This window comes from Barbus barbus (genome assembly GCF_936440315.1).
Source record: "Barbus barbus genome assembly, chromosome: 33".
Classification (NCBI taxonomy): Eukaryota; Metazoa; Chordata; class Actinopteri; order Cypriniformes; family Cyprinidae; genus Barbus; species Barbus barbus.
The window spans coordinates 4774265-4801362 of NC_136761.1; the positions used below are offsets into that span (position 1 = coordinate 4774265).

Here is a 27098-nt window from a genome sequence, read left to right on the forward strand (position 1 = left end):
TTCTGAGTGTCAGCCTGGAATGTTTCCATCACGGCTCTCCACTCTCTCAGCTGGGCCTGCTTCTTCACCAGGTCACAGAATGCTTCTGCTTCTGCACCGAATGCAGCTTGAACGTGTCCTCACCTGCACTCAAAGGTAGACACAAATCCGCCATTAAAGCAAGTAACAGTGAAACAATGGTAATGTGTGTGAATATTACTATGAATATGAGTATTAGAAGTGTAAGCGAGATTACCGGCAACCACGCTGGTGATGCTAACAGGCTATAAGCTAATAGCGGTCTCAGAAAAACTAAATAAAACTAGTGATAACAATGCGCTCTGATTGTTTTTGTTGTAGAATGCGATATAGGGAATATATTCACACATTATAGAAATGAAAATTATGGTGTATAAAATTGATTTTAAGATAGAAAATAGACGATAAAGAATTAACTTGATGGAGCTCAAACTCAGAACACGTGGCAGGGACTTCACATCCCCTGCACAGCCTGGAACATAACATTTATTTCCACGTTGTGGAAAGGGTTAGCCCTTATTTTATTTAGCTTTTGGGGAATCTATTCTTAAGATTCGATATTGATATTTACATGATTAATCAATATTAATCAAAACGTCCAACTTATACCTTCTTAACGATACCTCATTAACGACTTGTCCAGCAACCATTAAAATCAGCACGTTATCTCTTAACAATTTTGTTTATCTTATTCGCGGCCAACGATAAAACAAACCAAATAGTTCTTTATCAAAATTCATGAGCGTATGTAACGCGATCTTTGGCAAATATTTTCAGACTTGAAAAATCACATAGCAACAGACATGAGATTTCTTAATAGAATCAAAGTTTATTCCACTACTCTAACGTAATACTAAGCTAAACAACACAAAACAGAATACTTAAACACACACAGACACACACACACACAAGTTGCAGGCAATGAATTGTTTTGATCTGAAGAGAGTTCTAGGCTCTAATGCTCGTTTTCAAGAATGCTCTGACTTTAACATGAGGGAATTACACGCATGGAACTGTACTATCTTTACTCTTAAAATATAAATACAACCAGTTTCCAGCAGATTTAGGAATTTCCTTCCAAGTTAAGGGAAGACCGTGCGTGGATTGGCAGCTTGGTAGGTCGTCGTCACGGGAATACTCTTCAGTGGTTGGTTGGCTTCGTTCTGACTTGATGATGCTCTCAGGAAGTTGTCTCGGTTTCTGAGGCTTTAGATGTTAAAGTTTCTTGGGAATTTTATGGGAGTCCTGATCGTTGGCCACTGCTCGGCCATGATATTAACGGCTGGGAGTGCTGAGCAAGCAGAGAGCACGCGCAAGCAACAAACTTAAAACTCCAACTCGAGACACAGTTGGGTGTCTGTCTTTAACGGGGCGATTTGATATCCACCCACGGGCGACTGACCCAATCTGATTCTTCCGCCCTGCACAGCTTTTTTTTTCGTGCATACATTATCTGTTCAGTTATTTTATCACATGAAGAATTTATTGACAGCAGATTTCTGTTCGTATTGTAATCATACCTTGATGAGAAAAAACAATTCTCATCCACACCAGATTACTGCTGATGAAATCAGCTTTCATTCGAAATCAAACACCAAGTATTTTGCATACCCAAAGTACATATATCAGTTGTATCTATTACGTGGTTAAGCCATAGATGAAACAATCCTTAATTCTAAATAATCACACCAAGCATGTGAAACTAAACAATAGTGATCGGGAAAGTTAAACATCAAAAGATTACAACAATACCATAGATTCCAATTACACAGCAAGCTTATAAATGACATGAAAACAACCTTAATATATGTTGTAAATATATTGTCTATATTGTTTTCGAGTATATTGCTTCAATAACAGAAACTAGTATAATTTGTCCCTATTAAAATACTTGAGCGAAGCATTCCGTCCCTTTGTCTGTTAGAGAGAAGAAAATGATTGTTCACATGAGAGAGAGAGAGAGAGAGAGAGAGGGGTTGTCCGGGGGTCACGAGTGTTGGACACGCATCTGGAGATCTTTTTAGCTCGGACGTGTGTTGTAAAAACCGTCTCTCCTAGGTGATAACATCATTGAATTACTGCGTTAATGGTCAGGAAATCAGGGAGGGTTTGTGCCGGAGTCTCTCCAAATGACAAGGTCTTGTTGTGTTTCTGGTTGAATTATGCTTAAGTGATAAGAAATAAGCATGAAGTCCTGTTTTAAATACATTCCAGATTTTTTCCACACATATGCCCCTTTGTTTTAGGGGTCTCGTGAGGCGTTAAGGAGAGCAGAGCAGGATGCTTGAGCGCGGTGCTGGTCGTTAATTAACTTTATGACCACAGATAGTGAAAGTATTATTTCTTCTGGAATGTTGCCATCCTGTTAATGAACTGTGTATGTGTTCTTGTTTTTTCGACCAAGCTCTACAACTGTTATGATTTCCTCCAGGCAGGCAGAACAGACTCGGGCAGACAGGGTAATCCAAAAACGACATGTTTATTAACATAAAAGTAGGAACATGTAACATTAACAATAACCAACATCGACTGAAACCAAAACGGGACTTTAAATAGGCTGTAACTAAGGTAACACACAGGTGACGGGGATTAACTAATAATGACATGACGAGGTGACTGATTAACAAGCAGGGAACTAAAACCAAATAAGGGAACTCAGGAACAGACAGAAAAACCAGAAAAATACAAAACTAAAGCCCAGACATATAACAACAACGTCCTCACTCGTTTCTTCACAATACCTGCAGAACTTCTGATGATTCGGGTGTGCAGGTCCGGCTGGCCTAGAACATGGACGGGTATATGCAAATGTTGGGGGCGTAACTATTAGTGATCCCGACTGTAACGTCAAAGTTGGTGTTATGTTCTGATTCGCCTATTTTTCAGTGGTCTTTTGCATTCACGAGATTTACATAAGGAGGAAAGAATGGTGTTTGAGGCTCACGGTATGTCATTTCCATCTACAGAACATGTTATTATTCAACTATGCCAAGGTAAATACCGTTTTCCATTCTATGGCACCTTTAAGCTAATGCCGAAGGACATAGGACTTCATTTGAAATTCAGTAATTTTATCAGCTGTACATTGATATAATTTGCATCTTGACTATCAATGTATCATTGGAGAAATTAATTAGGAAGTCATGGTCATTCAAACCATGTTGATTCATAGAGCTGTCATTTATGACATCATGCTGATGGTTGAGCTAGAACTTCTGCTAATTAATCGGTTCGTGAACTAATTCATTGCACATTGCATGCAGAAAAATATATATTTATTATTTATATATTTATCCCACAAAATTAAAAATTGGTTCCTTTGTTTTATTCATTTGTTATCTTGTTTTAATTAAATCATGGGCATGAATTAATGTATTCCCACTACGTGGCCACACTGTATGAATTAGTTCTATTTAAAATAAAACACAAGTGAATGAAAGTACAATATGGCCACAATTTAATAAAATATGACCCTGGTCCATAAAACCAGTCATAAGGGTCAATGGATTGATGTATGGAAAATATTTGGCCAAGATACAACTATTTGAATATCTGGAATCTGAGGGTGCAAAAAAAAAAAATCTAAATATTGAGAAAATCGCCTTTAAAGTTGTCCAAATGAAGTGCTTAGCAATGCATATTACTAATCAGAAATTAAGTTTTAATATATTTAGGGTAGGAAATTTACAAAATATCTTTATGAAACATGATCTTTACATCCTAATGATTTTTAGCATAAAATAAAAATCAATAATTTTGACCCATACAATATATTTTTGGCTAAATCTTAAGACTGGTTTTGTGGTCCATATATATATATATATATATATATATATATATATTGTGGCGGGAGGAGCCAACGACAGACACAGTGGGCGTGGCGTCAAGCCTCGGAGAGGTTTTTATTAAACAATAAGGGGTAAAATAACGTGTCCAAAGGGGGAAAAGTGTCCAAAATAAACAGGGATCTGGTGTCCTCGTCGTGCTGCGGGGCTCGTGAAGGAGGGCAGTGTTCAGGAGGGAAGGGTCCAGGGAAGGGGCGGAGTCCGGTGGCCGCACGCGCTCCCCTCTCGGGGCCGGGAGCGAGTGGCGGCGGCGTCTCTTGCGCGGCTTCGTCCATCTTCGGAATCCCGGCGCTTCTGGGGGATTCGGCGGCCCGGCATCCTGGCCCGTCAGCCGCCTAACGGGTGCGGCAGTCCTCCTCGACGCTCCCTTCCTGGACCCACGAGGACACCAGCGTGCATGCACGGGGGAGAGACCGGTCTCCCGAGGAGAGGCGCGCTCGGCGTTTAAACGGCGGCGGTGATGAGGCTCTATTCACGTCAGGTGCGCCTCATCACACGCCGCCAGCCCTGGCTGTTTCAGCGCCCCTCCTCTCTCACACACCCACTCCCGTCGGGAGCCTGGTGAAGGGCGGCGAATACGGGACGGGGTGGTGATGATAGACAGGGGGGAGGCAGCCGACTCGTCACAATATATATATATATATATATATATATACAGTGCCCTGTATTGGAACAGTAAAGACAAAATTGCTCTGTTGGCTGTGGAGTCAAGGCATTTACAAATATGATTAAAAGATGAATATGAGACAAAATACAGATTAATACAGAAAATACATAAATTTAAGGCTTTTTATGACCTTTTTTTAGACCTGCACAAATAAAATGAACAATGTATGAGTGGGGTAGGGCAATGTTTATAGTAACATTTTTAAAATATATAATTACATGATTTATAGTTTAACCTACAGGTTAACATACAGTTTTTCACAAAAACTAAAAATCTTATAAAAAAATCTTATGCTGATAGTGAAATGTCTGAATTTGCAAGACTAAGGTGATTCCTAGATCCCTAAAGATTAAAGGCATTAGTAGTGCAGGGATCTGTGTTCGTTAATCAATGGGTCTGTCTGATGTTTTTGAAATATGTCAACATTTTCAAGTCTTTTTTTTTTCCTGTTGGGCAAAGAAGTGAAGTGAAAGGGAAGTGAAACATTTTCTTTTGTACAGAACCTAACTGCGTATTCAGTTTAAACCCAAAGGTGAAAATCTTGTAATAAGCTGTTCTGCGCCATGACCTCCTGATCAGCAGGGGGTGGTATGTCACAGCTAGTGTAAGTCAGTATTATGTACTTTGTATACATAATAGAGTATTTTGGGGTGGCGACAATAAAGAAATTAAGAAAAATGAAGAAAATGTTTGAATTGTCATTGTCTTAAGTCATATTGATAAAATGAAGGAACCTTTATAGGCTTTTGAGGTGAAGTACATTTACTTGGGTCTTAGGGTTTGATAGAGGGTCTCCTGAGTCCCAACTGGGGTTTAGCAAACATTTGGAGATTTGTCATGGAACTGCAGGGGTGCAGGTGCTTTTGAAAATGCTACATGTGCAAACCTTCTTCCCATAATTAAAACGAGAAGTACTTATGAGCTGTTGTCACCAAAAGAGAATCTTTAAGGGCTCCCTGTGGTTTTCTACTAAAATAAAAGCTTGATGGTTTAAAATCTGAAAATTAAGACATCCGTAAATATTAGTATTGCAATTTTAAAGTTGTACTGTAAAATAAAGTTTTTCATATTTTCTTTTGTCGTGATGACAGCAACAATCGAGTTGATATGAACAAAACCTGATGATCATGTTCTTGTGTGTGATTTGTGACTGATCCATAGAGCATTTGACCATCTGGAGAAAAAGTCACACGATCAGTTTACTTATTTGATAGTCACTTGATTAGAAAAACTCCATAATCTGAAATATTTATTATTAATTGTAGATAATAATTCTTTATTTTAAAATGTAAAAAAAAGAAAAAGAAAAATTACATATTTTTAAATGTTGTTTCAGAACTTTGGATGCACTGAATTGAATATGTTGCAAGAAATTAATAAAATCAGTAAAATAATTATGGGTTCAGCTGATGATATCTTGACTCAAACTGATGAGCGGTACTGCAGACTTATATTAGCAACAACAGTATAGTAATAGTATATTGCAACAACATAGAAATGTTGCCTTGTTATTTATATGTTATTATTGTGTATTGTTAGCAAAGGGCCAGTTCAGTTCTAGGGGGAGAGCTCTCTCTTTTTCTCAATCTCTCTCTCACTCTCACACATAGGCGTGAGACAAAAAGTTGTGTCCCTCCAAAACAACAGAGGAACAACAATCACTAGGGACAGGAAACTGTGCCACCCTTCCAGGTCCGCTGGAGAGAGAGAGAGAAACTGAAGGGAGGGATCAGGGGCCTTTCATTGGAGCTGGGAACCAGAGAGTAGCAAATAACAGAGATCAGGTTGCACGTTTCAACAAAAGGCGCAGAGCCACCTGAAGGAGAGAGAGGCAGTCCTGCACCTGAGGTAAAGTATGCGTTTAACATTATAAACTGGCAGAAAGAGCGAGAAAGAGAGAGAGACACAGGCAGTGGATGACTAAAACCAAAGTGTCAGTTTGCCTCCCCTTCTTTAATGTATGTGTGTAGTTAGTCTTCGCACTGTGTTCATGCAGGATTCACTCACATGTGTGTTTGTGTGTGTTTAGGATAATGTGGCGTTCTTCCTGAAGGGCTGTTTGGAGTTAGGTTTGAAGAGCTCTCAGCTATTTGATCCTGGAGATCTACAAGACACCTCTGCACGCTCTAACAAGTAAGATCAACCACTCATTACACTGTCATTGTGTGTATGTGTGTGTGTGTGTGTGTGTGTGAGTGTACGCCCATGTTCTTGTTTACTTAGAAACACTGTATTTTTGCTCTAATTTCTTACATTGCAATATGTTACTTGAACAGTTGATAAATATTCAGTCTATAAATATTTCCAAATAATTTGGTTGCCAGTGGAAAAACATTAAACTCAAATTAAAACTGATGTATTATTATGATTTCCTCACAAAATCTGTTGAGTTTGCTGTATAGATTTATTTGAATAACATCTGTCTTCCGTGAATATTTTAACCATTGTAGATTATATAGTGGTTTATACACTTTGATATGACTACACAAAATTCATCTACTGTTTATGACCGCACCAACACCATCAGATTATAACCAAATTTAAACCAAATTAAGATGAATTGGCACTGTTGTCTTCTTTAGAGCTGTTTTACATTACACTGTTAATTATCTCCAATTGTGTCCAACTGACTCGCTCAATAATGACATTTCTGCTTTTTGTAGATCTGTCAATAACTTCTCATTGTTAATTAGGGCTGCACGATAATGGTTAAATGGTTCATTTTTATTATTTTGGTCCAAAAATAAGAGGTTGTTGGACTATATGTCAGATATCAGAGATAGTAAGTAGAGCGGGTAGGTAGCCAAGTAAGTTACATGGAAGTAACAACAAGACCAGACAAAATAGGAGTACACAGTGAGGGCTTATAAAGGGTGACTTGGTTAATTTAGGCAGGTACAGTGAATAAGAATTCTGGGGACTGTGAATGAGTAGGGGGAGCTGCATGATCTGGCGTGGCTGGTGACTCCGTGACACTTACCAGATTACTGAGTGCACTGTTGGTTCTCACATTTCTATTCATGTTTTTTAAAAATGTATTACTACTTTTATGTTAAAGACTCTACAGTATAATAGGATTACAGAATCAATGCTATATAAAGTATTTATCTGTTAATTTTACAAGTTTTTTTGTAATTTAGTAAAAATAACATGGAATAAATATGAATTAATATGAATCAAAAGCTACTCTTGATACTGCGTATCAAACGCTTATGGGAGCAAGAATACCAACGCCGCCGCACTGGAAGTGTCTGGACCCCTCAAGGTTGTGTAGTGTGTGCGCACAGGCATTGAAGAGGTCTCAGACATGACTCTAGGATGTCAAGTCAAGTCAAGTCACCTTTATTTATATAGCGCTTTTAACAATGTAAATTGTGTCAAAGCAACTGCACAATATCCAAAAAAAAAAAAGGAAATAGTGTGTCAATAGTGTAAAATGAAAAAAGAATTGCAATCAGGTCGACGATATCGCTGGAAATGAATTGTCCCCAACTAAGCAAGCCAGAGGCGACAGCGGCAAGGAACCAAAACTCCATCAGAGACAGAATGGAGAAAAAAACCTTGGGAGAAACCAGGCTCAGTCGGGGGCCAGTTCTCCTCTACTCTACGATGTTCACTTAAGGACATGCGAGCCCGGAGTAACATGGACATCCAAACTATAGAATCTGACAAATGTCTGCGGAGAGGACCAGCCTGCCACATCACACACTTGCTGCAATGGGAAACCTCTTGCTAAAGCCGTTGAAGATGCAACCCCCCTGGTTGAATGGACCCTAACTCCTAGAGGCGAAGCTTGACCACGGCCCTCGTAGGCTATGGCAATATCATCCCTCATCCAATGTGACATAGTATGCTTAGTGGCAGCCACACCCCGGTTGCGGCCCCCATAACATATGAAAAGCTGCTCCGAGTTACGCCACTGGCTAATGTGGGGGACGTAGATCTGAAAAGCACGTACTGGACAAAGTAAGTGAAGTCTTTCTTGCTCCGGTGTCGTGAACGGCAGAGGGCAGAAGGCTTCAAGAAAGGTATTTATGGTCAAGAATGGAACTTATAGATAATTAGATTAAAGATTTATAGATTAAAGATAATTAGGGTGAGGTTGCAAAATAGCTTTGACCAGCCCAGGGGCAAAGTCTAGGCAGGATGGCGAGACTGACGGAGCCTGCAAATCCCCAATTCTCTTCAGAGAAGTAATGGCCATTAAAAAAAAAACATCTTTAGACTCAGAAACCTGACATTCACTGACTCCAGTGGTTCGAAAGGGGCCCCAACCAGACCCTTGAGCACAATGACCCTCGAGCACAAAGTCCCATGAAGGGACTCTCGCTCTCGTGGGCAACTAGAGGGTGCTTTCCCACAGAAACCCCATTGATCAGAACATGGCAAACTGAAATGGCAGCCACATAGACACTGAGAGTACCAGGACACGTGCCTGAGGACAGTTTCTCTTGCAGGAACTCCAGCACTGAAACAACTTGGCAGTGAGCTGTGTCTGCATGGTGTGCCATACACCAATTTTCGAAAATGCGCCATCTGAGGGCATAACTTCTTCTAGTGGAGGGAGCCCTAGCACTTAGAATAGCTTCAACTACGTCGGCTGGAAGCCCAGCATCTCTTAGTTGGTCCCCCTCAGGGGCCAGACATGAAGGTTCCAGAGCTCGGGCCGGGGATGAAATTCTGTCCCCTGTGCCTGAGATAGGAGATCTCTCCTGACCGGAATCGCCCATGGCGAGCTGTCTAGGATATTAGATCTGAGAACCATACTCTGGTCGGCCAACGGGGCGCTATCAGTAAGAGGCAAGACCCCTGTCGACGGACCTTGGCCAGGACTCCCAGAAGCAGAGCGATCGGGGGAAATGCGTAAAGACCCCATCTGTGCTACATATGGGCCATCGCATCCAGACCCCATAAGCATTTGATATGCTGCATCTCATTCCCGCTTTTTCAGGGAACAGGGCTACAGTCAAGTAACTCTAGACGAACACACTGATTTCATTTCACCAAGTTTTACATTTAAAAACAAAACAACCAATAAAATTAGCAGCACTATGTACTTTGTTTCCATAAATATTAAAATAACAACAGTAACATTTTCAGGATTTTAAATGAACAAAAATGTTGACTAAGTGACTTACAACATAACATTTTATCTACTCACATGTACAAGAAGTTCAAATGTTGTACAGACTGAGTCTTGTTTCTTACAAGTTTTTTTTTCTCCGTTTCTATCACCAATGGTGTTTTATTTCCTTGCCACTGTCGCCTTTGTCTGTCACACTGCTGCTACATAGAAGACGAGCGCACAAAGAAGAGATATTCCAATAGGTTATTTATTCCACAAAACTCAGAAGAATAGGTAATCCACAAACCGTCAAAGCAATGTTCAAACAATAACCGACCAACTTAAACTGAACAGACAGGAGCTTAAACACACAAGCAAATGAGGATAATTAACAAGACACCGGTGAACTAACTAACGTAATCAAAGGGGAGACAGAAACCAGGTCAAAGAACAAGACAGGCAACCAAAGTCCAAACAGGGTGATGGTGTGAAAGATCTCCCCCCTCCTGGGGGGTGTGATCTCACACCACATAAAAGAAAAGGGTGAGGAGATGGCAGAGGGATGGCAACAAGGGATGCCAAAGGGCTGGCAGAGAGGCAGGCAGACAACCAGGGCGGCGATGACGAAGGGATGAGCCAGGGTGGAATAGATGGAGGGAGGAGCCCGGAGCAGCAGGAGATGGGAAATGCTCCAGAGTCCAGCCAGGAATACGACCCATGGTTGAGCCGATGGAGGGAGGAGCCATAGTGGAGGAAAGGCTAACGACTCCAGGGGGCCTACTGATGGCTGCGGAGCAGGTGGGAGAGGAGCCCAAGGTGACAACGGCGAACCATATAGCCAGGGCGACAGGGAGGATCCGGCAGGCATCTGGAAGGCCGTGGTGAAGCCGGAGTGACAGAAGACCAAGGTGAAGCTAGAGGGAGGGAGGAGCCCAACGGAGCCAGAGGGACAAGGCGAAGACAGAGGAGTGTAGACCCGAAGCAAGGGCAGGTCAAGAATCAATCAAGACAGAGCCGGAGGGACGAGGGAGCCTGGCGGAGCTGATGGACTGACGGGCCATGGCAGAGAGGAGGGAGCTAGGAGTCATGGTGGAGCCACTGGGTTGAAGGGCCAACGTGGAGTCCGGGACTCAGAGGCGGAGACAAGGGATCCTCCAGCCACAACACTGATTGAGACTTGGAGACCCAGGAATGCTAGGGACAGGGGAATGATCTCTGTTGTCGTGGCAGGATAGACAGACAGTTCTGGGTAGACAACAGTTCATTGCAGACCTCCATCGTCAATTCAGGACTTACAGAAAGTTCAGAAGAAGACAGGAGTCTGGGTATATCGGAATAAAAGTCTATTAGATCCTCTGAATCCAGCCTTAGCTCAACCTCAGTGGTGGTGCAGTGGGCGGGGCTTTCCTCCACGCCCCTGCTCTCTACTGTTTCATCCACCGTTGCGTGCGTTGTTGCCGGTTCTTGCACCTGGTCAGACAATCGGTTAGGCTCTGGCTCCGGAGCGATCCTCAGCTCTGTCAATCTCTCTGGCAATGGCTCGTCGGTCATGGCGGGCTTTGGCTCTCCGTCTACAGTGGGCTCTGGCTGATGCTCCGCTCAACGGGGTGATTTTTGGCTGGGTTTTGGGTTGGGAATGGGACTGTGTGAACGGTTCCACTGCTCCAGGCAGAGCAGGTTGATGGCGGAGAAGTGATCCATGAAAGAAAACAAAACACTGGCAAATATGGAAAATAAACGGGTTAAACGCAATGGGTACTGTCTCTTTTTGAGGTCGCTTATTCTTTCACGCTGCTGCTACATAGAATACAAGTGCACAAAAAAGAAAGATTTCAATAGGGTATTTCACAAAATTCAGAAGAATAGGTAATCCACAAACCGTCAATGTGATGTTCAAACAATAACCAACCAACTCAAACTGAACAGAAAGGAACTTAAATACACAGGCAAATGAGGATAATTAACAAGACACAGGTGAACTAACTAACGTAATCAAAGGGGAGACAGAAACTAGGTCAAAGAACAAGACAGGCAACGTCCAGACAGGGTGATGGTATGACATTGGCATGCTTAGTTGGGGACAGTTAACTTCTGCCATCATTGTCAACTTGACTGCACAGACACTATTAGAAGAGAACAGAAATGAGCTTGATGGCATCACTGAATCAACAATGAACTGACTTTTACTGGAAAATTGACTGTTTACTACTGTCCTCTTTATAGAGCTGCTTTACAGCAGAATTTAATTTTGTTTGCACTATTGTAACGTAATAAAAGTAATATTAATATGGAATTTAAAGAAATAGTTTAATTTAGCTCAAAGGGAATCATTTATGATTTTATAGGGATTTGAACAGAATCACTATTACGGCGATTCACTGAACGAGCCGTATAACAAACTCTGCACTGGATATTAAAATCCAATATATAGTGACAACACTATTAAATAGCACAGTAACAAGATCGGCAGATTAAGACATTAACTTGTGAGCAGAAAACACAAGATTCTTCTCTTTTCAATATAAATACGATTTTATTTATATAAACCTAAGACATAAACTAACCTAACACATGAACACAAGCATTCACACATTCACACGTTGCAGAAAGAGAGAAAGTGAGGAAAGGATGAGTTTAAGAGAATGGAAATGTGAAATCCCAAGTTTATAGCAATATGTTCAATTGCATAGACCTGAACAACCATCAATCATTTATTTAACCCTGCTTTGAATTTCTCAATGAGGCTAAAATTTATAATAAAGACACCAATTCATTTAGAACTCGGAGGCGTTACTTGCTTGCATTGCCTGTTTTAAGGGGTTTCCTTTGTGTCGTCGTTGCAGATAGGGGTTCCCCCGAAGTGTCTGATTGGTTGAGGGTTCAGTAGTCTTTGAAATGATGTCTTGGGCGTTGGCTGAGGATGCGGAGTTGGTCTGGTCGAAGTTTGAGTGCAGTCGGAGCTGGACTTTGTAGTAAACACATTAGAACACGAAACTGAAAGAAAAGAAACTAAAGTAAAAGAATAAAAATAAAAGGATGTAACGAGATTAAGTTGGTTTTCTTTCCATCGTGATAGCAGCTGGCACGTGGGACAGAGCACGCTCAAAGAGCAGCACGCGGTGGCAAACGAGAAGAAGAGGGCGTAAGAGAGTAAGAGTAAGAGAGCATTTTTACGAAGAAGAGAAAGAGGAAGTTTGATGGTGTGCTGAGTTTTTAAACTCAGCTTTCAGACCGTCCCATCTGGACGTCTTGACCAATTAGATACTGTCCTTGCTTGGGGTATTGCTTTGTTTCTCCACCCCACTAATAAATCGTTGTTATCTGTTCAGTCAGAGGTCCGAACTTTACAGGCTCTTGCAAAGTATACTTTTTGAACATGATTTCTATAACAAGACTACGATGCATTTGGCAAATAATTGATTGGAAGAAACATTTAAAGCATGAATTTTCAAACTCATACATACCAAGCATGAATATTAATCCACGATTTTCCTGTTTAACACTGTAAAGCTGCTACAATCTGTATTGTATAAAGTGCTATATAAATAAAGGTGACTTAACAAAGTTTTGAAAAAAGTTTTATAAAATGATAAACTTTACATTCTATCAGCTGGTTAAAATTTACAACAGTGCATACAAATATGGTCCAATTTTTGAACTGTCAAAAATGGCAAACAGGCCATTAAAAATTTAACTTTCTGAAAATCCACTCTCTGACAGTAGGTAGCGCTTATGGCACAGCAGAATTAGAGCTGTTTCTCTCAACATCACTTGACATTGAAGACTTTCTTCAGAAAAGCTTCAATAGGGGGGATCACGTGACCCTTCGACGGCGATGCAGGCTTGAATCTTTCGCTCTGCTCACTTTGCCATAATTTGTATAATCCTGTCAGTAAAATTTGAACCACTCTGCATTGGACCTGTCATGAGTGCTAAGGCAGACAAAGGGGATCGGAAAAGAGAGATTGAGCAATCGCCAATGAAGAAAGAATTCAGAGATTCCGCCATCTCCAGAGAAGACCTCGACGAGGCTATTGCTAGCCGCATCGAACTAGCTTTTAAAAAGCAACAAAACACGTTGAATTCGGTTGTGAATTTGGCAGTAAGAGAGGCGATGGACTCTGTGCTGATTCCAGCATTACGCGAACTGCGTGAAGACATACAAGCGACCAACAAGTCTGTTAAAGAGCTAAGAGAGGAGTTTGAGACCATAACTACCACGGCGAAGCAGACACGTGACCGCGTAGATTCTGTTCAAGCAGCTGCACGTGAGGATAGGAGGACAGTCACGGGCTTAAGAAATCAGATGGAGCGACTCACCGAGAAGGTGACGGATATGGAGGACAGGTGCAGGAGGAACAACGTACGACTGGTGGGGCTGCCAGAGGGGGCTGAGGGATCCGACGCGGCTGGTTTCCTCAGAGATATTATTTCTAAGTAGATTCCTTCCTTGAAGGGCCGTGACATTGAGATCGACCGGGCACATCGCGTATATGACGGAGGGAGGGGCTCCGACCGGCCGCGCACTCTCATCTTCCGTGTACTGAGATGGCATGACAGATCAGATATCCTGAAGGGTGCTCGAAAGGCTTATCCGGTGAAATGCGCACAAAACAATGTCACACTGCTATTTTTTCCCGACTTTAGTCCAGCTACAGTGATCAGGAGAAAGGCATTTGGTCCGGTTTTGAAGAAGATGACGGCGCTTGGTCTCCAGCCCTTCCTCATCTATCCGGCCGTAATCAAACTACGGCACAAGGGGGAACAGAAAAGCTTCGATTCCCCTCAGGAAGCGGAGGATTTTATTAGCTCCCTGTCCCAGCAGAAGACGTATGCCGCGGCTCTGCGAGGGGGAACGGCGGCCGCTGTTTCTCCAGCCCGGCGGGAGGAGTTTGATGGTCGGGATGAACATGGTCCCAGCGGCTTAGGAGCGGATGATGGCAGAACGGACATGGACGCTGACTAAACTTGGTTTTGCTTTTTTCTTCTCTTCACTCTACTACTGAGATATTGTTTCCTATATATCCGGTACAACGATCTCATTGCTGGCAAGACTGACACCCCTTTTTTTTTTGGAGGGGACTAATGGAGAGTTGGTTTAATTTAAAATATTTTTTTCTGGCAGTACGAGCTTTTTGGGAGACATGTCCTGCGTTGGAGTGGATCGGTCACGAACCATCACTATTTTTTGTTGCTCAGTCAGACCTATGTTCTCGGTAATGTGCGGTCTGAGTTGTTCCTTGTTTAAGGTTGTCGGTTGTTCATGTTTTTATGTGGTTTTTACTTTTTACAACAGACATTTATACTTTAATTTATTTTACCTTATTTCTAAAGGGATTTTTCATCTAGGAGGTTTGGTATCTAAAATACACGTCAACGTTTACACGCTATATATTCAATGCATACTCTAAATATTTTATCACTAAATGTGAATGGTTTAAATTCTGCCGTTAAACGAACTCGTGTGTTAGAATATTTACATCGTAAATCTATTTCCTGTGCCCTAATTCAAGAGACACATTTAAAGCAATCCGACGTGGCACGTTTCCAGAATAAGTATTACAAATTAGCAGCTTTTTCCTGCGCTCAAAATAAAACTAAGGGGGTGCTTATTCTTGTTAACCGGAAGTTAAATTTAACAATTGAACACCTTGGTAGTGATGAGAAGGGTAGATTTGTTTTTATCCGATGCAAAATATATAATAATAGGTTAGCCTTGGTCTCTATTTATGGTCCGAATAAGACAGACAGTGCATTCCTTTCACAGATCTCCAAAACTCTGCTTGAGCAGATTGATTGCCCTCTAGTGGTGGGTGGGGATTTCAATGCTGTCATAAATCCCGCTTTAGATAAATCTCAATCTGATACAACAGCCAATCCATCCTCTAAATTACTGAATAAATTTATCACTGAGCTTAACGTAATCGATCTTTGGAGAATTCAGAATACTAAATCTAAGGACTTCACTTTTTTCTCTAATAGACACAAGACTTTCTCTAGGATAGACTACATATTTCTCAGCCCATCTTTAATTTCGTCTGATTCCTCCATCTCTATATTACCAATTTTATTATCTGATCACTCTGCTGTGCTATGCAGTGTTCCTCTTTCCGATGTTAAAGCCAAGTCCCCTAGATGGCGCTTTAACATATCATTATTAAGTAATCAGACTTTCATTACTTCTTTAAAAGAATATATTAAGGAGTTTCTTGAAATTAATATGCCCTCTGGTGTGGATCCTCAAAAACTGTGGGAGACGACTAAGTGCGCTATACGAGGTTTCTGTATATCTTTCTCTTCTACTCTTGCCAAAGCGAAAACCCGCCAGTTTACACAATTAGAAAATAAAATCCAATCATTACAAAACCTACAAAAACAACATTTTACTGAGCAACAGGCTACACAGTTGTCCTCTTTAAAAGAAGAATATGATTTGCTTTCACAATCAAAGGCGGAATTTATTTTACATAGGACTAGGCAAAAATATTATTTTGAATCGGAGAGACCTAGTCATTTATTGGCTCTTAGGTTGAGAGAATGCGAGTCTAAGGCATATATTAGCGCAATAAAATCATCGGATGATCAGGTCACCACAAACCCTGTGGCAATTAATGAAATATTTAAAGGTTTCTACACAAATCTATATAAAGCCGAAACAGATTTTGATGAATCCATCTGTAAGCAGTATTTAGATAAATTGCAACTGCCTCGGATCTCACAGATGGATAAAGAATCTTTGGAGGCCCCATTAAGTTTGGAGGAACTCCATGTCTCTTTAAAAAGCCTTCAGAAGGGCAAATCGCCGGGCCTAGATGGTCTCCCCCCGGAATTATATTTAGAAATTTGGGATTTGGTAGGGACACTTATGCTTAATTCATTTAATTTTGCAAATGAACATGGGGTATTTCATAGAGATCAAAAAACATCACTGATTTCATTACTTCTTAAAAAAGGGAAAGATCCATTAGATTGTTCCAACTACAGACCAATTTCGCTTATCTCATGTGATCTAAAAATTTATGCTAAAGTTTTTGCTTCCCGTATGGAGAAGGTAATTCATAGTCTGATCAAGGAGGACCAAACTGGTTTCATCAAGGGGCGTAATGCATCTGATAATATGCGTCGACTCCTTCATATTCTTGACTTTGCAGACTCTCACCCAACCCCTTGTGCAGTCTTTTCACTTGATGCAGAAAAAGCCTTTGACAGGCTAGAGTGGAATTATATGTGGGCAGTTTTGCAATGTTTCGGCTTCGGTGAACACTTCATTTCTATGATTAAGACATTATACCACTCACCTGCAGCATCAGTCATAACTGGTAATGTTATTTCCCCCCCATTCCCTTTACTACTGTTTTGTTTATCTCTTGAACCCTTAGCACAAGCCATCAGGAAGTCTGAAGTATCGATTAAGATTCATGATCATAATCATAGTATTTCGTTATACGCTGATGATATTATTCTATATTTAGACCACTTTGATGTTTCAGTCCCTAATATAATTAAGGAATTTGATAATTTTAGTAGCTTATCAGGATATAAAATAAATTGGAGCAAATCTGCTTTAATGCCAATTAACAATATTAAAGTTAATTCTTCTATTCCCTCATTCATCCCTATTAAGGACTCTTTCACCTATCTGGGCGTTACCATATATAAAAACATTCATAAGATTGCCAGGGACAATTTTAATAATATTTTAGTTAAGGTCAAGAATGACATTCAAAGATGGAAGAATCTTAACGTTTCCCTCCAAGGAAGAATCTCCACTGTTAAGATGAATTTGCTACCTCGATTTAATTTTTTTTTCTCTATGCTACCGCTTTCTCCCCCTCCAGGTTACTTTAAGGAGATCAACTCCATAATTACGAAATTTATCTGGAATGATAAATGCCCCAGAATTAAACTTACCACATTACAGCATCCTAATAGCGCAGGAGGACTGGCTGTACCAAATTTTGAACTGTATTATTGGTCGTTCCAGCTTAAGGCTCTTCATACTTGGGTTGATCCTCAATCTACAGTTTCTTGGAGAGTGATTGAAGCTGACAAGGTTAAACCAAATAGACTCCAAGATATTTTATTTACTGGCACAGGGAAAAAAGGGGATAATTATAAATTTGGTCCGGTTGTGGCCAATTCTATTAAAATCTGGAAAACGGTTGAACGTCGGATTGGAGGACCCTTCAAATTTTGTAATAGTACACCTTTATGGCACAATTTTAATTTCGTATGCGGAAATCGCCCATTTGTCCAACCCTCTTGGTCTTCTTTAGGTGTAAACACGTGCGGTGATATATATGATAACCTGGGCCTATGTTCATTTCAGACGTTAAGAACCAAATTTTGTCTTCCAGCATCTGCATATTTTGTCTTTCTTCAATTACGTTCCGCTCTCAAAGCGTATGGCGTTCCTTGGTCTTCTCCCGTTTCCTCTCATCCTATGCAGGACTGGATTGCACCATCTGCTGGTCGGCCATCTGCTTCCTTAATATATAATAAGATTCTTGATTGCATTATAAAACCTCTTTCTATTAAAACTATTTGGAATAGGGAATTATCTGACCTTAATTTATCTGTCGACTGGGAGAGGGTGTGGTCTAATCTCAGTTTAACATCTAAAAATCTGGCGCATCGTCTTATTCACTTCAAAGTCATTCATAGAGCGTACATAACTCCTTACAAAAGATTCAAAATGAAACTACAATCAAATTTCAACTGCCATATATGTAATACTACATCATCAGGTACTTTTCTGCATATGTTTTGGGAATGTCCTATCACTAGCAGTCTATGGACACATGTAAACCTGGTTTTATCATCCTTACTGAAAATTGATTGGTCCGTTAACCCAAGTTTGTGTCTTCTTAATGATGATTCTGGTCTCTGTATAAGTTCGATGCAAAAGAGAATGTTGTTTGCTGGTTTTACAGCTGCGAAGAAGACCATAATACAGAACTGGTTTACACCGCATATGTGTGGGAAAACATATTGGATCCATAGCCTCTTGCAAATAGTGTCTTGTGAATGTACAACAGCACGAATCTATGGGGCCAAGCCTTCTACCATTGATGCTTGGCAGTGCTTTCTCTCTGAAATACGTGACTGTATGGAGGAGTGACTTCTGTGGGTTTCTTTTTTCTGTCCCTCCTTTTCTCCCTCCTTTTGACTGGACTTTGAGATGTTGAGTATATGTCTGTTGTTTTATTTTATTATTTTCTTAATATATATTTTTTTTTTTATGTTGTGTTATGTATGAAAAATAAAAAAAATGTTGATAACAAAAAAAAGAAAAGCTTCAATAGCATCTTTTCGTCTTTCTTCCTTGCCTAGTTTTTCACTTTTTCTCCATCTCAGGTTACCTAACGTAACCTTGGTTCCCTGAGAGGATAGAACAAGATATTGTGTCATAGTTGACGGTTTGGGGGTTCCCCTCCTTCCTTGAATCTGAAAATTCACCCACCTGTGGCGTTCAAGTGGGCAAAATAGAGACAGTCTACCCCACTGTAGAAGGCGGCATTGGATACCATTGCATTGGATGCGCTCCAGCCACTCACTCATTCATGCAATATAAGCAGCTCTCCATCTTAGTGCATCAGTCTGTTCTGTATAAAGCACAAATGCTGCCTTTAAGAGTTCTCAGGAAACACTCAGGCTGATAGCTGTGGCCTTGGGAGTGTACCAGCTGGGACTGCTTAATATTCTTAAATTGCTTAATAATCAGGTGGCACTCCTTGCAAGAAACCCAATTTTTAAGTGCGTTTATAGGAGTGGTGAAGTAATCAGCGAGCCTGACATGACTGACGCACTATGGCTATTTGGGCATTATGTTCATAAGTGCTTTGACGTGTAGGGCATAGACGTTGCCACTGCCTTTCTTGCATTTAGTTGTGGTGTTCAGTCAGGTCCGGTAGCTCAGCATTACTATGAAATAAGCTGCCGCTGCTTTGCTCTCATCCTCCCATGGTGTTTAAGCTGTGACATAAGCAATAGCATCGCCATGGTCACCACTTTGCTCTCACTCATGATGATGATAGCAAAACTGTTAGCTCTCTTCTATCTGTTCTCATGTCCCCCTGTTAGTTAAAGTTTATGGGAACAGTAATTGCTCTAAGTATGCTGCTATAATGGCATGTTGCCATCATAATAACTTATATTCACCCGGCAGAATGTCCTGGCAATAAGAATTTTGAATGGCACAAGAAGGTTTATCACATCTCGCTCCTCTACATGACCAACTCGTGTTGAGCAGAGCACTCTGAGAGCAGTCACTTCTGTGTTTTTGCCCCCATGGTAGTAACCCTTGCAGAAAAACCTATACCAGGCGTGCTAAAAAAAAAACAAAGAACAAAGAGGCACCTATGCATTTGCTATATATGCAATATCCTGAATGTTCCTTACTTACATCACATGTATTTTTTGTGCATGAGGAATCAGCCAATCTAAAACTGATGTTTAGACTTTGTCTTACACTGTTGCAGCCCCACCGAGATGGTGATGACTGACTGGGTGCTGCTGCCTTCTTGTTTCATCTGCATGAGATTGTCCCTGCAATGATGTTCACTTTTTTATGCATGCACTAGCATATCAGAATCAGAATCAGAATCAGAATGAGCTTTATTCGCCAAGTATGTTTACACATATGAGGAATTTGTTTTGAAGTGAGGAAATATACAGCATGACATGAGGAGAGGGGGGAGAAAAAAAAATAATTCACAGACTATATTCTTATGAGAGTACAGTGTGAGAACAGAAAAAACACCCCAGCAACAAAAAGCACATAGTCAATCAACAACATAGTCACACGACTGCAACAGGGTAATAATCCAGTTCTGGCAAGCAGCCATCCGGGTCCTGCAGCCATATGCATACAGTTCGCTCAAAATAGTATGCGCACCACATGATTTTTGTAACCATGTGTACTTTGTACGCACAGGTCACACATGCACATTGAATTTGTTTTGCACTAATCAGTTGTTCCACAAGGTGGCAACACTGGCCCAGGCTACTGTTTTGCAGTAGAAACGAAAACTGAAGAGAGAGAACAACAACAGCAACAAAATAATGGAGACAGCAACAACAACAGATGGCTGCATTGACAAGCGCTCCTGTGAGAGTTTTATGAGATTGCTGCAACTTTAGTTTAAAAGAGTACAAACACATTTTTATTGGTCATAACTTCAGGAGAAGTATAGCACAGACACTGGACTAAGATTAAGCTTTCTATAGTGCATGTGTCAACCACCTGAGTGTGCGCACGCTATCAAATTGAGTATACTTTAAAATGCTATGTATTCAACTGTATGCTAACGTACACGTACAAAAATGAATGTAACTCCATTTGTATTATGTTAGTGACAGCACCGGCATTGCCTCAGAGTCAGACATCAATACTATAATGGTGTTGGCACGACAGTAAATATTAACAGCACAGCATGGGCAGGCCTGTCATTTGTTGTAACATTATGCAATAGTGCCGGCGTTGTACACTGTGAAGGTACCGACACTCACACTGTGGATGCACTGTGGATATCCTCAGGGATAAATTTTGCGAGGCGATAGTGTCATCGTCTTCATTCACCAAAGTGTCTGCTGTGCTAAATGGCTGCTTTTAATGTCAGCAGTTTTGGACCCTCACTATTAACATGGCAAGATTTTATGGGATCCCCAAAGCATCAGATATGATGCAATGTCAAGTGAACTGAACTGGAAAGGAAACATCTCGGATTATCTAATGTAAATTGGTTCCCTGAGGGGGGGGGGGGGGGGGCTGTCATGTTACATAGATCAGGGTCTTTGTCAGCTGCACTCTGCTTCAGTTCAAAGATTTTGAGGCAATAGCATCCAGTGCTGCCTATAGAGTGCCTCTGTTTTGCTCACTTGAATGCCATTGGTGGGTGCATTTTTGCCTGGGAGATTTAATAAGGCTTGAGGAAGGAGGGGAAACCCCAAAGCATCGACTTGATCCCTCCTCTTAGGGAATCAAGGTTACATTAGGTAACCATAGATAGGGAAAAAAAGTGAAATGAAGTGGAAAAAATAGGCAAGGAGGTAAGATGAAAAGTAAAGAAGATTCTATTGAAACTTTTCTGAACACAGTCAGTCCTCTTCAGGTATAGAATACTGGACAGTATTTGCCATAAGTTCAAATCGTGGTAGTCAAATATAGTTTTAATAATGATTATATAACATTATGTTATTCAATGATAAGTATAACTGGCACTTTTCGTGTTTATTGCCATCCTATAATGAATCGTTTGTATTCCTTAACTATAAGTCGCTTTTGATAAATGCATCTGCCAAATGAATAAATGTAGATGTAAATAAATATAATACAGTATAAAACAGTAAAACTACCTGTCAGAAATTTTATCATGATTTACTGTCAAATTGGCCCTATTCATGACACTTAATGTTGTGATTCCTATTTCTGTCATGACAACTCTTGCCCCCGGTTTCACAAACAAGGCTTAAAGGGGTCCTATTATGCTCTTTTACAAAGTCTTGGTTTAGTTTTGGGGGTGTACTAGAACATGCTCTCTGCTTGGTGGTTCGAATATCTAATAATTTTTCACATAATTTACATTATTACAATACCTCTCTCCCCAGCCTGACACAAACGACTCGATTAGTTCCGGGTTTGATGAAGGCCCGCCTTCCCGAAAAACTAACTGTTGTGATTGGTTAGCTGTTCCAGTGCGTTGTGATTGGCAAACAGTTTAGACAGAGTTTCAGTATTGCCCCGCCCCTTGCTAGAACAGCAAATATTGCCATATCAATTCAGACCTCGAGAATATTGAACAAGAAGATCGTGCAGAACATTTGCATGCATGGATACAGCAAGACATATTAAAGTGGTAATTTTATTGTTGTTGTTGTTGTTTTTTGGCTAAATCACGTTTTAGATGGGATGTCAACAACAGCTTAAAAATAGCTGCATTGACTATGTACAGATAAGTGCAACAGTAATATGTATTATGTTTATTGTTCTTTAATTATAGCATTATTACATGAATTGCACTGAAACTGTTATACAGTTGAATTTATTTATACCAGTGGCGGTTCTAGACAAATTTTACTAGGGGGGCCAAGGAGGGGCCAGTGTTTAACCAGAGGGGCACATAAAAAAATGGCAACAAATGATATTTAAAGATTATAAACTTTATTTTACTTTAAAATCCTACAAACATTTATTTTGTACAAGAGTGAGTGCAGGTGCAAAAGAGGTAGGGCCATAAAAAATGAAAAATACAGTACAGGGTACAAATACAGTGTGTCAATTCAATGTGAACAAAACTCCAGGGTACAACAAAGGGTACAACAATGTGCCATTTCCTATTTATGGAAGCCCCACTATTCTGGACAGTTGAGTCCACACTTAAAGTTTCTAGTTTCTAAAACCAGGTGTTGAAACAAAAACAGTGTCTGGGGCATTTGGTGTGCTAAAATGTCTACATGCATAGCAATATGTAGAGTCCATCATGACCGAATACTCAAGCCATGGATGAAGATTATACCAGTTTGGCCTGAAGGTCCGTCTTCTGTCCCCCATCAAAGTGGCTGGGAATATATTAAAGTTGGGCTGTACTGGTACATCATTCTTGGACTTGCTGATATCTGTAGAAAGATGTACAGTAAACATAGGGCACAACTACAACATTTAATTACTTATGCATGTATATCTGCATGTATTTCAAAATGCAGGCCAAGTATTTACTTAAAAAAAGAAACAGAGCCATATTGACATAAAAAAGAATTTACAGCAGAAAGCACCATTTTAAGGACACACAGCAGGCCTACAATTAAATTATAATTGCACTGCTTTGCAAATAGTAAGAACCTTCTTCATCACAAACCTGATGGTGCAGTACTTGATCCACATGGATCCACTTTCTGTCCCTCTGGCTGTTCCTCTCTCTGTCCCTGTATGTTTTCTTCCTCCTCATCCTCTTCTTCATGCTCCTCACCCTCTGGAATTCCCCTCTCTGTGTCAGAGCCCTCACTTTCATCACATGCCCTCACTCCAACCTCCACTGACTCCTCTGGCTCTCCCTCTTCCTGCTCCTCAACTCTCTCAATACTTTGATTTGTTTCTCTCCCTTTTTTGTTTACTGGGGCAAAAAAGGACGCTTCCTCGTATGTCCCTTCCTCGTTTCATGAGAACTATTAGAAGAAGAAATTTAGGGGCATGCATTACCTTTTGTTTTCTAACCATCCCTCCCTACAAATCTATTTGTTATCGCAATGCAACAGCCAAGACGGATGAAGTTACGTGGTTAACATCACAACATTGTGTAGACCTAGCAAGGATACGGACATTTGGATATTCGCTTCTGCTTCGAAGAGTTTGCTTAGATATGATTTTCTTATTTTCTATGAAGTTTTTGGTAACACTTTACAATAAGGTTCGTTAGTTAACATTAGTTAACTACATTAGTTAACATGAACTAATAATGAACTGCACGTATACAGCATTTATTAATCTTTGTTAATGTTAATTTCAACATTAACTAATACTTTATTAAAATCTTGTTAACATTAGTTCATGCACTGTGAACTAACATGAACTAACAATGAACAGCTGTATTTATATTAACTAACGTTAACAAATATTAACAAATACAGTAACAAATGTAAAAGTGTTACCAAGTTTTTAAACATCTCGAGACCAGCCATTTACAAACTTGATTTCATTATCAGTGTGAGGAACAAAAGTAACACGGCTATGTGCAAGAACAACAAGTCACTCACGAGATGAAATTGTTTTGCTTACCTTCGACTCTTGCAACAGGAGAAATTAATCGTAGCTCCTCTCTCCAAGAGTAGTTGTAGTTGTTGCTGAGCTCTCATTCACCGAGCAGCACCGCAGACTACAGTGTTTGGGTGCGCCGCTCTAATTTACCCGTGTAGAACGTTGCGTCGCATTAGTTCCGCTTTTGGCGCTCGTGTGTAAAATCATAATAAATTCATATATTTTTTTATTTGGTCAGCATGGGGGGGCCACAGGGGTGGCCAGGGACATGTCTACAGAGGCACGGGCCTCCCTAGGCCTCCGTGTAGAACCGCCACTGATTTATACCATAGTCCCACAGATTTACACTATTTTTGGCCGCAAATTCTCTGCCAGCGGGAGGCGCTGTTGGAGCGGAAGAGCTCGAGGTTTCCATGGTAACACTGTACACAAAACAGAGCTCCACTCACAAACGCTGCTTTCAGACATTACATGCAAGATGAAATGAAAATGACATCCAAAATTTTCTGAAAACAGTTGGTTTCCACCAGAAATACAGTGATATGAAAACACCCACACTTGGTTTTGATTTTGAAACGTGCAGAGCGCAACCAAGCCTTCTCCCCACCCACCAGCCATTCGAATTTCCGTAGGCGGGATTTACAATTTGTGATGTCATAAATTGAGGAAAACAATTTAGTAGTCCAAACGAGCCGTTCGCTATAGTTCTTGAAAATGGATTTTTTAAAAACGAAATATCTCCCTTTGGAGTGGACTTCGAGATTAGTAACTTTGTAGATCGTTTTATGCCCAAACATACACACTACACACTGACTAAGATTCAAAAAGTGAAAAATCATAATAGGACCCCTTTTAATATGTTTTTTGGCCCATTTTACCTTTCAGATATCATTAGCAATTATACGTATATCACTTATAAATGGTTATATACAAAATTAATATTAGTTATTGAGATTGATGTGATTGGAATTGGTAAAATGTGTTTGGGAAAAAAGAAATGACTAGAATAGTGAACATATGCACTGTATCTTTGCCTTCAGCCACCTTGCTCTCTAAGATATTGGGATTGGCCATCAAAAAATCCATATCAGTTGACCACTATATAATTAGCTTTATATTAAACAACAGAAGTCTGTGTTTGTCCTCACTTGGATAACTAGATAAATGTAGTGTCCATGGGCCCATTAAGAGGCTTCAAGTAGTAGAAAAAAGTAGAAAAAAATAATAATAGTAGGTCTTGTGAATGATGTGGTTTGAACTGGTAAAATGTCTTTGGAAACAATTTTGATTACAATAGTGAATGTACTGCCTTTGCCATCAGCCACCCTGCTCTCTAAGATATTGGGATCGGCCATCAAAAAATCTATATCAGTTGACCACTATATAATTAGCCTTATATTAAACAATAGAAGTGTGTGTTTGTCCTCACTTGGATAAACGTAGTCTCCATTAAAAGGCTTCAAGTGTACAAACTTCCTCCATTTTGCTTTTTTTTTCTCATAGCCACAACATGTAGATATTAAACAAAGGTGTGTTTGTCCACTGCACAGTCTGTCGTCTCAGATGTCCCGCTCAGAGTTCATGAGTGTGGTACTTATTCTCAGTGAGGGATAAGCCATCAGGCATGAATATGTCTTTCTGAGACAGCACACTGAAATAAAGTAAATCAAAAAGATTGTCTTGCTCATAGGATTGTTTTTTGTAAAGGTTTTTGTCAAACTGACTGCACAAGAGAGATAGGATTTCATTCTCCCTCTCTGTTAGTGTATGTGTGTTTGCTTGTGTCATAGTGGCGCAGTTCAGAATTACACAATTGTGTAAATGGGTGTTTAAATATTTTACCAGATTGTTGTTATTTAGTCTGAAGGTCCAGACAGAAAACATGTTTTTTTAATTCTTGCATTACATAATCTTTGGCACAATTTATGCATTTTTTTAAACGGACTTTTTAAAAGTAGGGTTGCACAGTATCACAGTATGCACAAAGCAAGAATTATGTTTTTCGTTAAGTTTTTAAAAGTGCCAAAATAATAAAGTAAATTTACAGTAGCACCTTTTTTCACAACTGTTTAAATTTTTCAAATTGCTGAAATTACTCATATATATATCACAATGGCCTTTAGCCTCTACCTGAACTTTTTTTTTTTTTCTCTCTGAAAATCTACTCGTGTCTATGTGCATGTTTGCTGCACACCTGTACTGGCCTATGTTTTTCCATACCTGTCTCTCTTTCATTCATATCGTAATATCACTCTTTCCACAGACAAATCTATGAAATGAGCACAGAACTGAAGTATGTAGATACTCTGCTTGTTGATGGAAACAATGAATGCTTTTGACAGATGAAGGGAGAGAGTCAGACAGAAGGTGCTATCAGAAGAATGATCTAATACGTATTGGAATCTGTCATGTGGTGTCGACCAAAGCCTATCTTACAGGAGGAAAGCTTAGAAAAACAGACCGCCCTCTGATTTAACAGACATGAAGGAAACCAGAAATTACTGCTGCTTTATCTAGCTGTCTGTCTCACTCCCTCTATTTCTCTTCTATTTTTCCATCTTTATAGCCTTTTCTTTACAATAAAAAATATATATGTTAGAAAATAAAAACTTGGACTCATTAGGTAGAGGTAGTTTGAAATGTCAGAAACTGTCAATGCCTAGAGATGATCAAATGACCTGAGAGACACACAGACACCTATAATATGAGTTTTGGGCTGGTCAGAGAGTCACGGTTTACATTTTTTATCAC

General features: G+C 40.1%; 1 protein-coding gene and 1 long non-coding RNA gene across 3 annotated transcripts in view; one reads left to right on the forward strand and one right to left on the reverse strand.

Moving 5' to 3' along the window:
• Window positions 1–27098, forward strand: part of limch1b (LIM and calponin homology domains 1b) — a 265697-nt gene that overhangs the window by 130270 nt on the left and 108329 nt on the right. The window contains exons 1-2 of one of the 2 annotated variants that reach the window (XM_079391188.1): window positions 6241–6378; window positions 6560–6663. Coding sequence is in view for 1 of the 2 variants with exons in the window: in XM_079391189.1 (XP_079247315.1) it covers window positions 6560–6663 (104 nt within the window). In the remaining variant the exon portion in view is untranslated. Of the gene's footprint in view, window positions 1–6240; window positions 6379–6559; window positions 6664–27098 lie in introns of those variants that run through there. The other variant, XM_079391189.1, reaches the window with a different exon arrangement.
• Window positions 22563–24935, reverse strand: LOC306853661. The gene is made up of 3 exons (XR_013782760.1): window positions 24369–24935; window positions 23452–23758; window positions 22563–23212 (listed from the first exon to the last, which is right to left on the reverse strand). It is a non-coding gene; the product is annotated as an uncharacterized lncRNA (long non-coding RNA).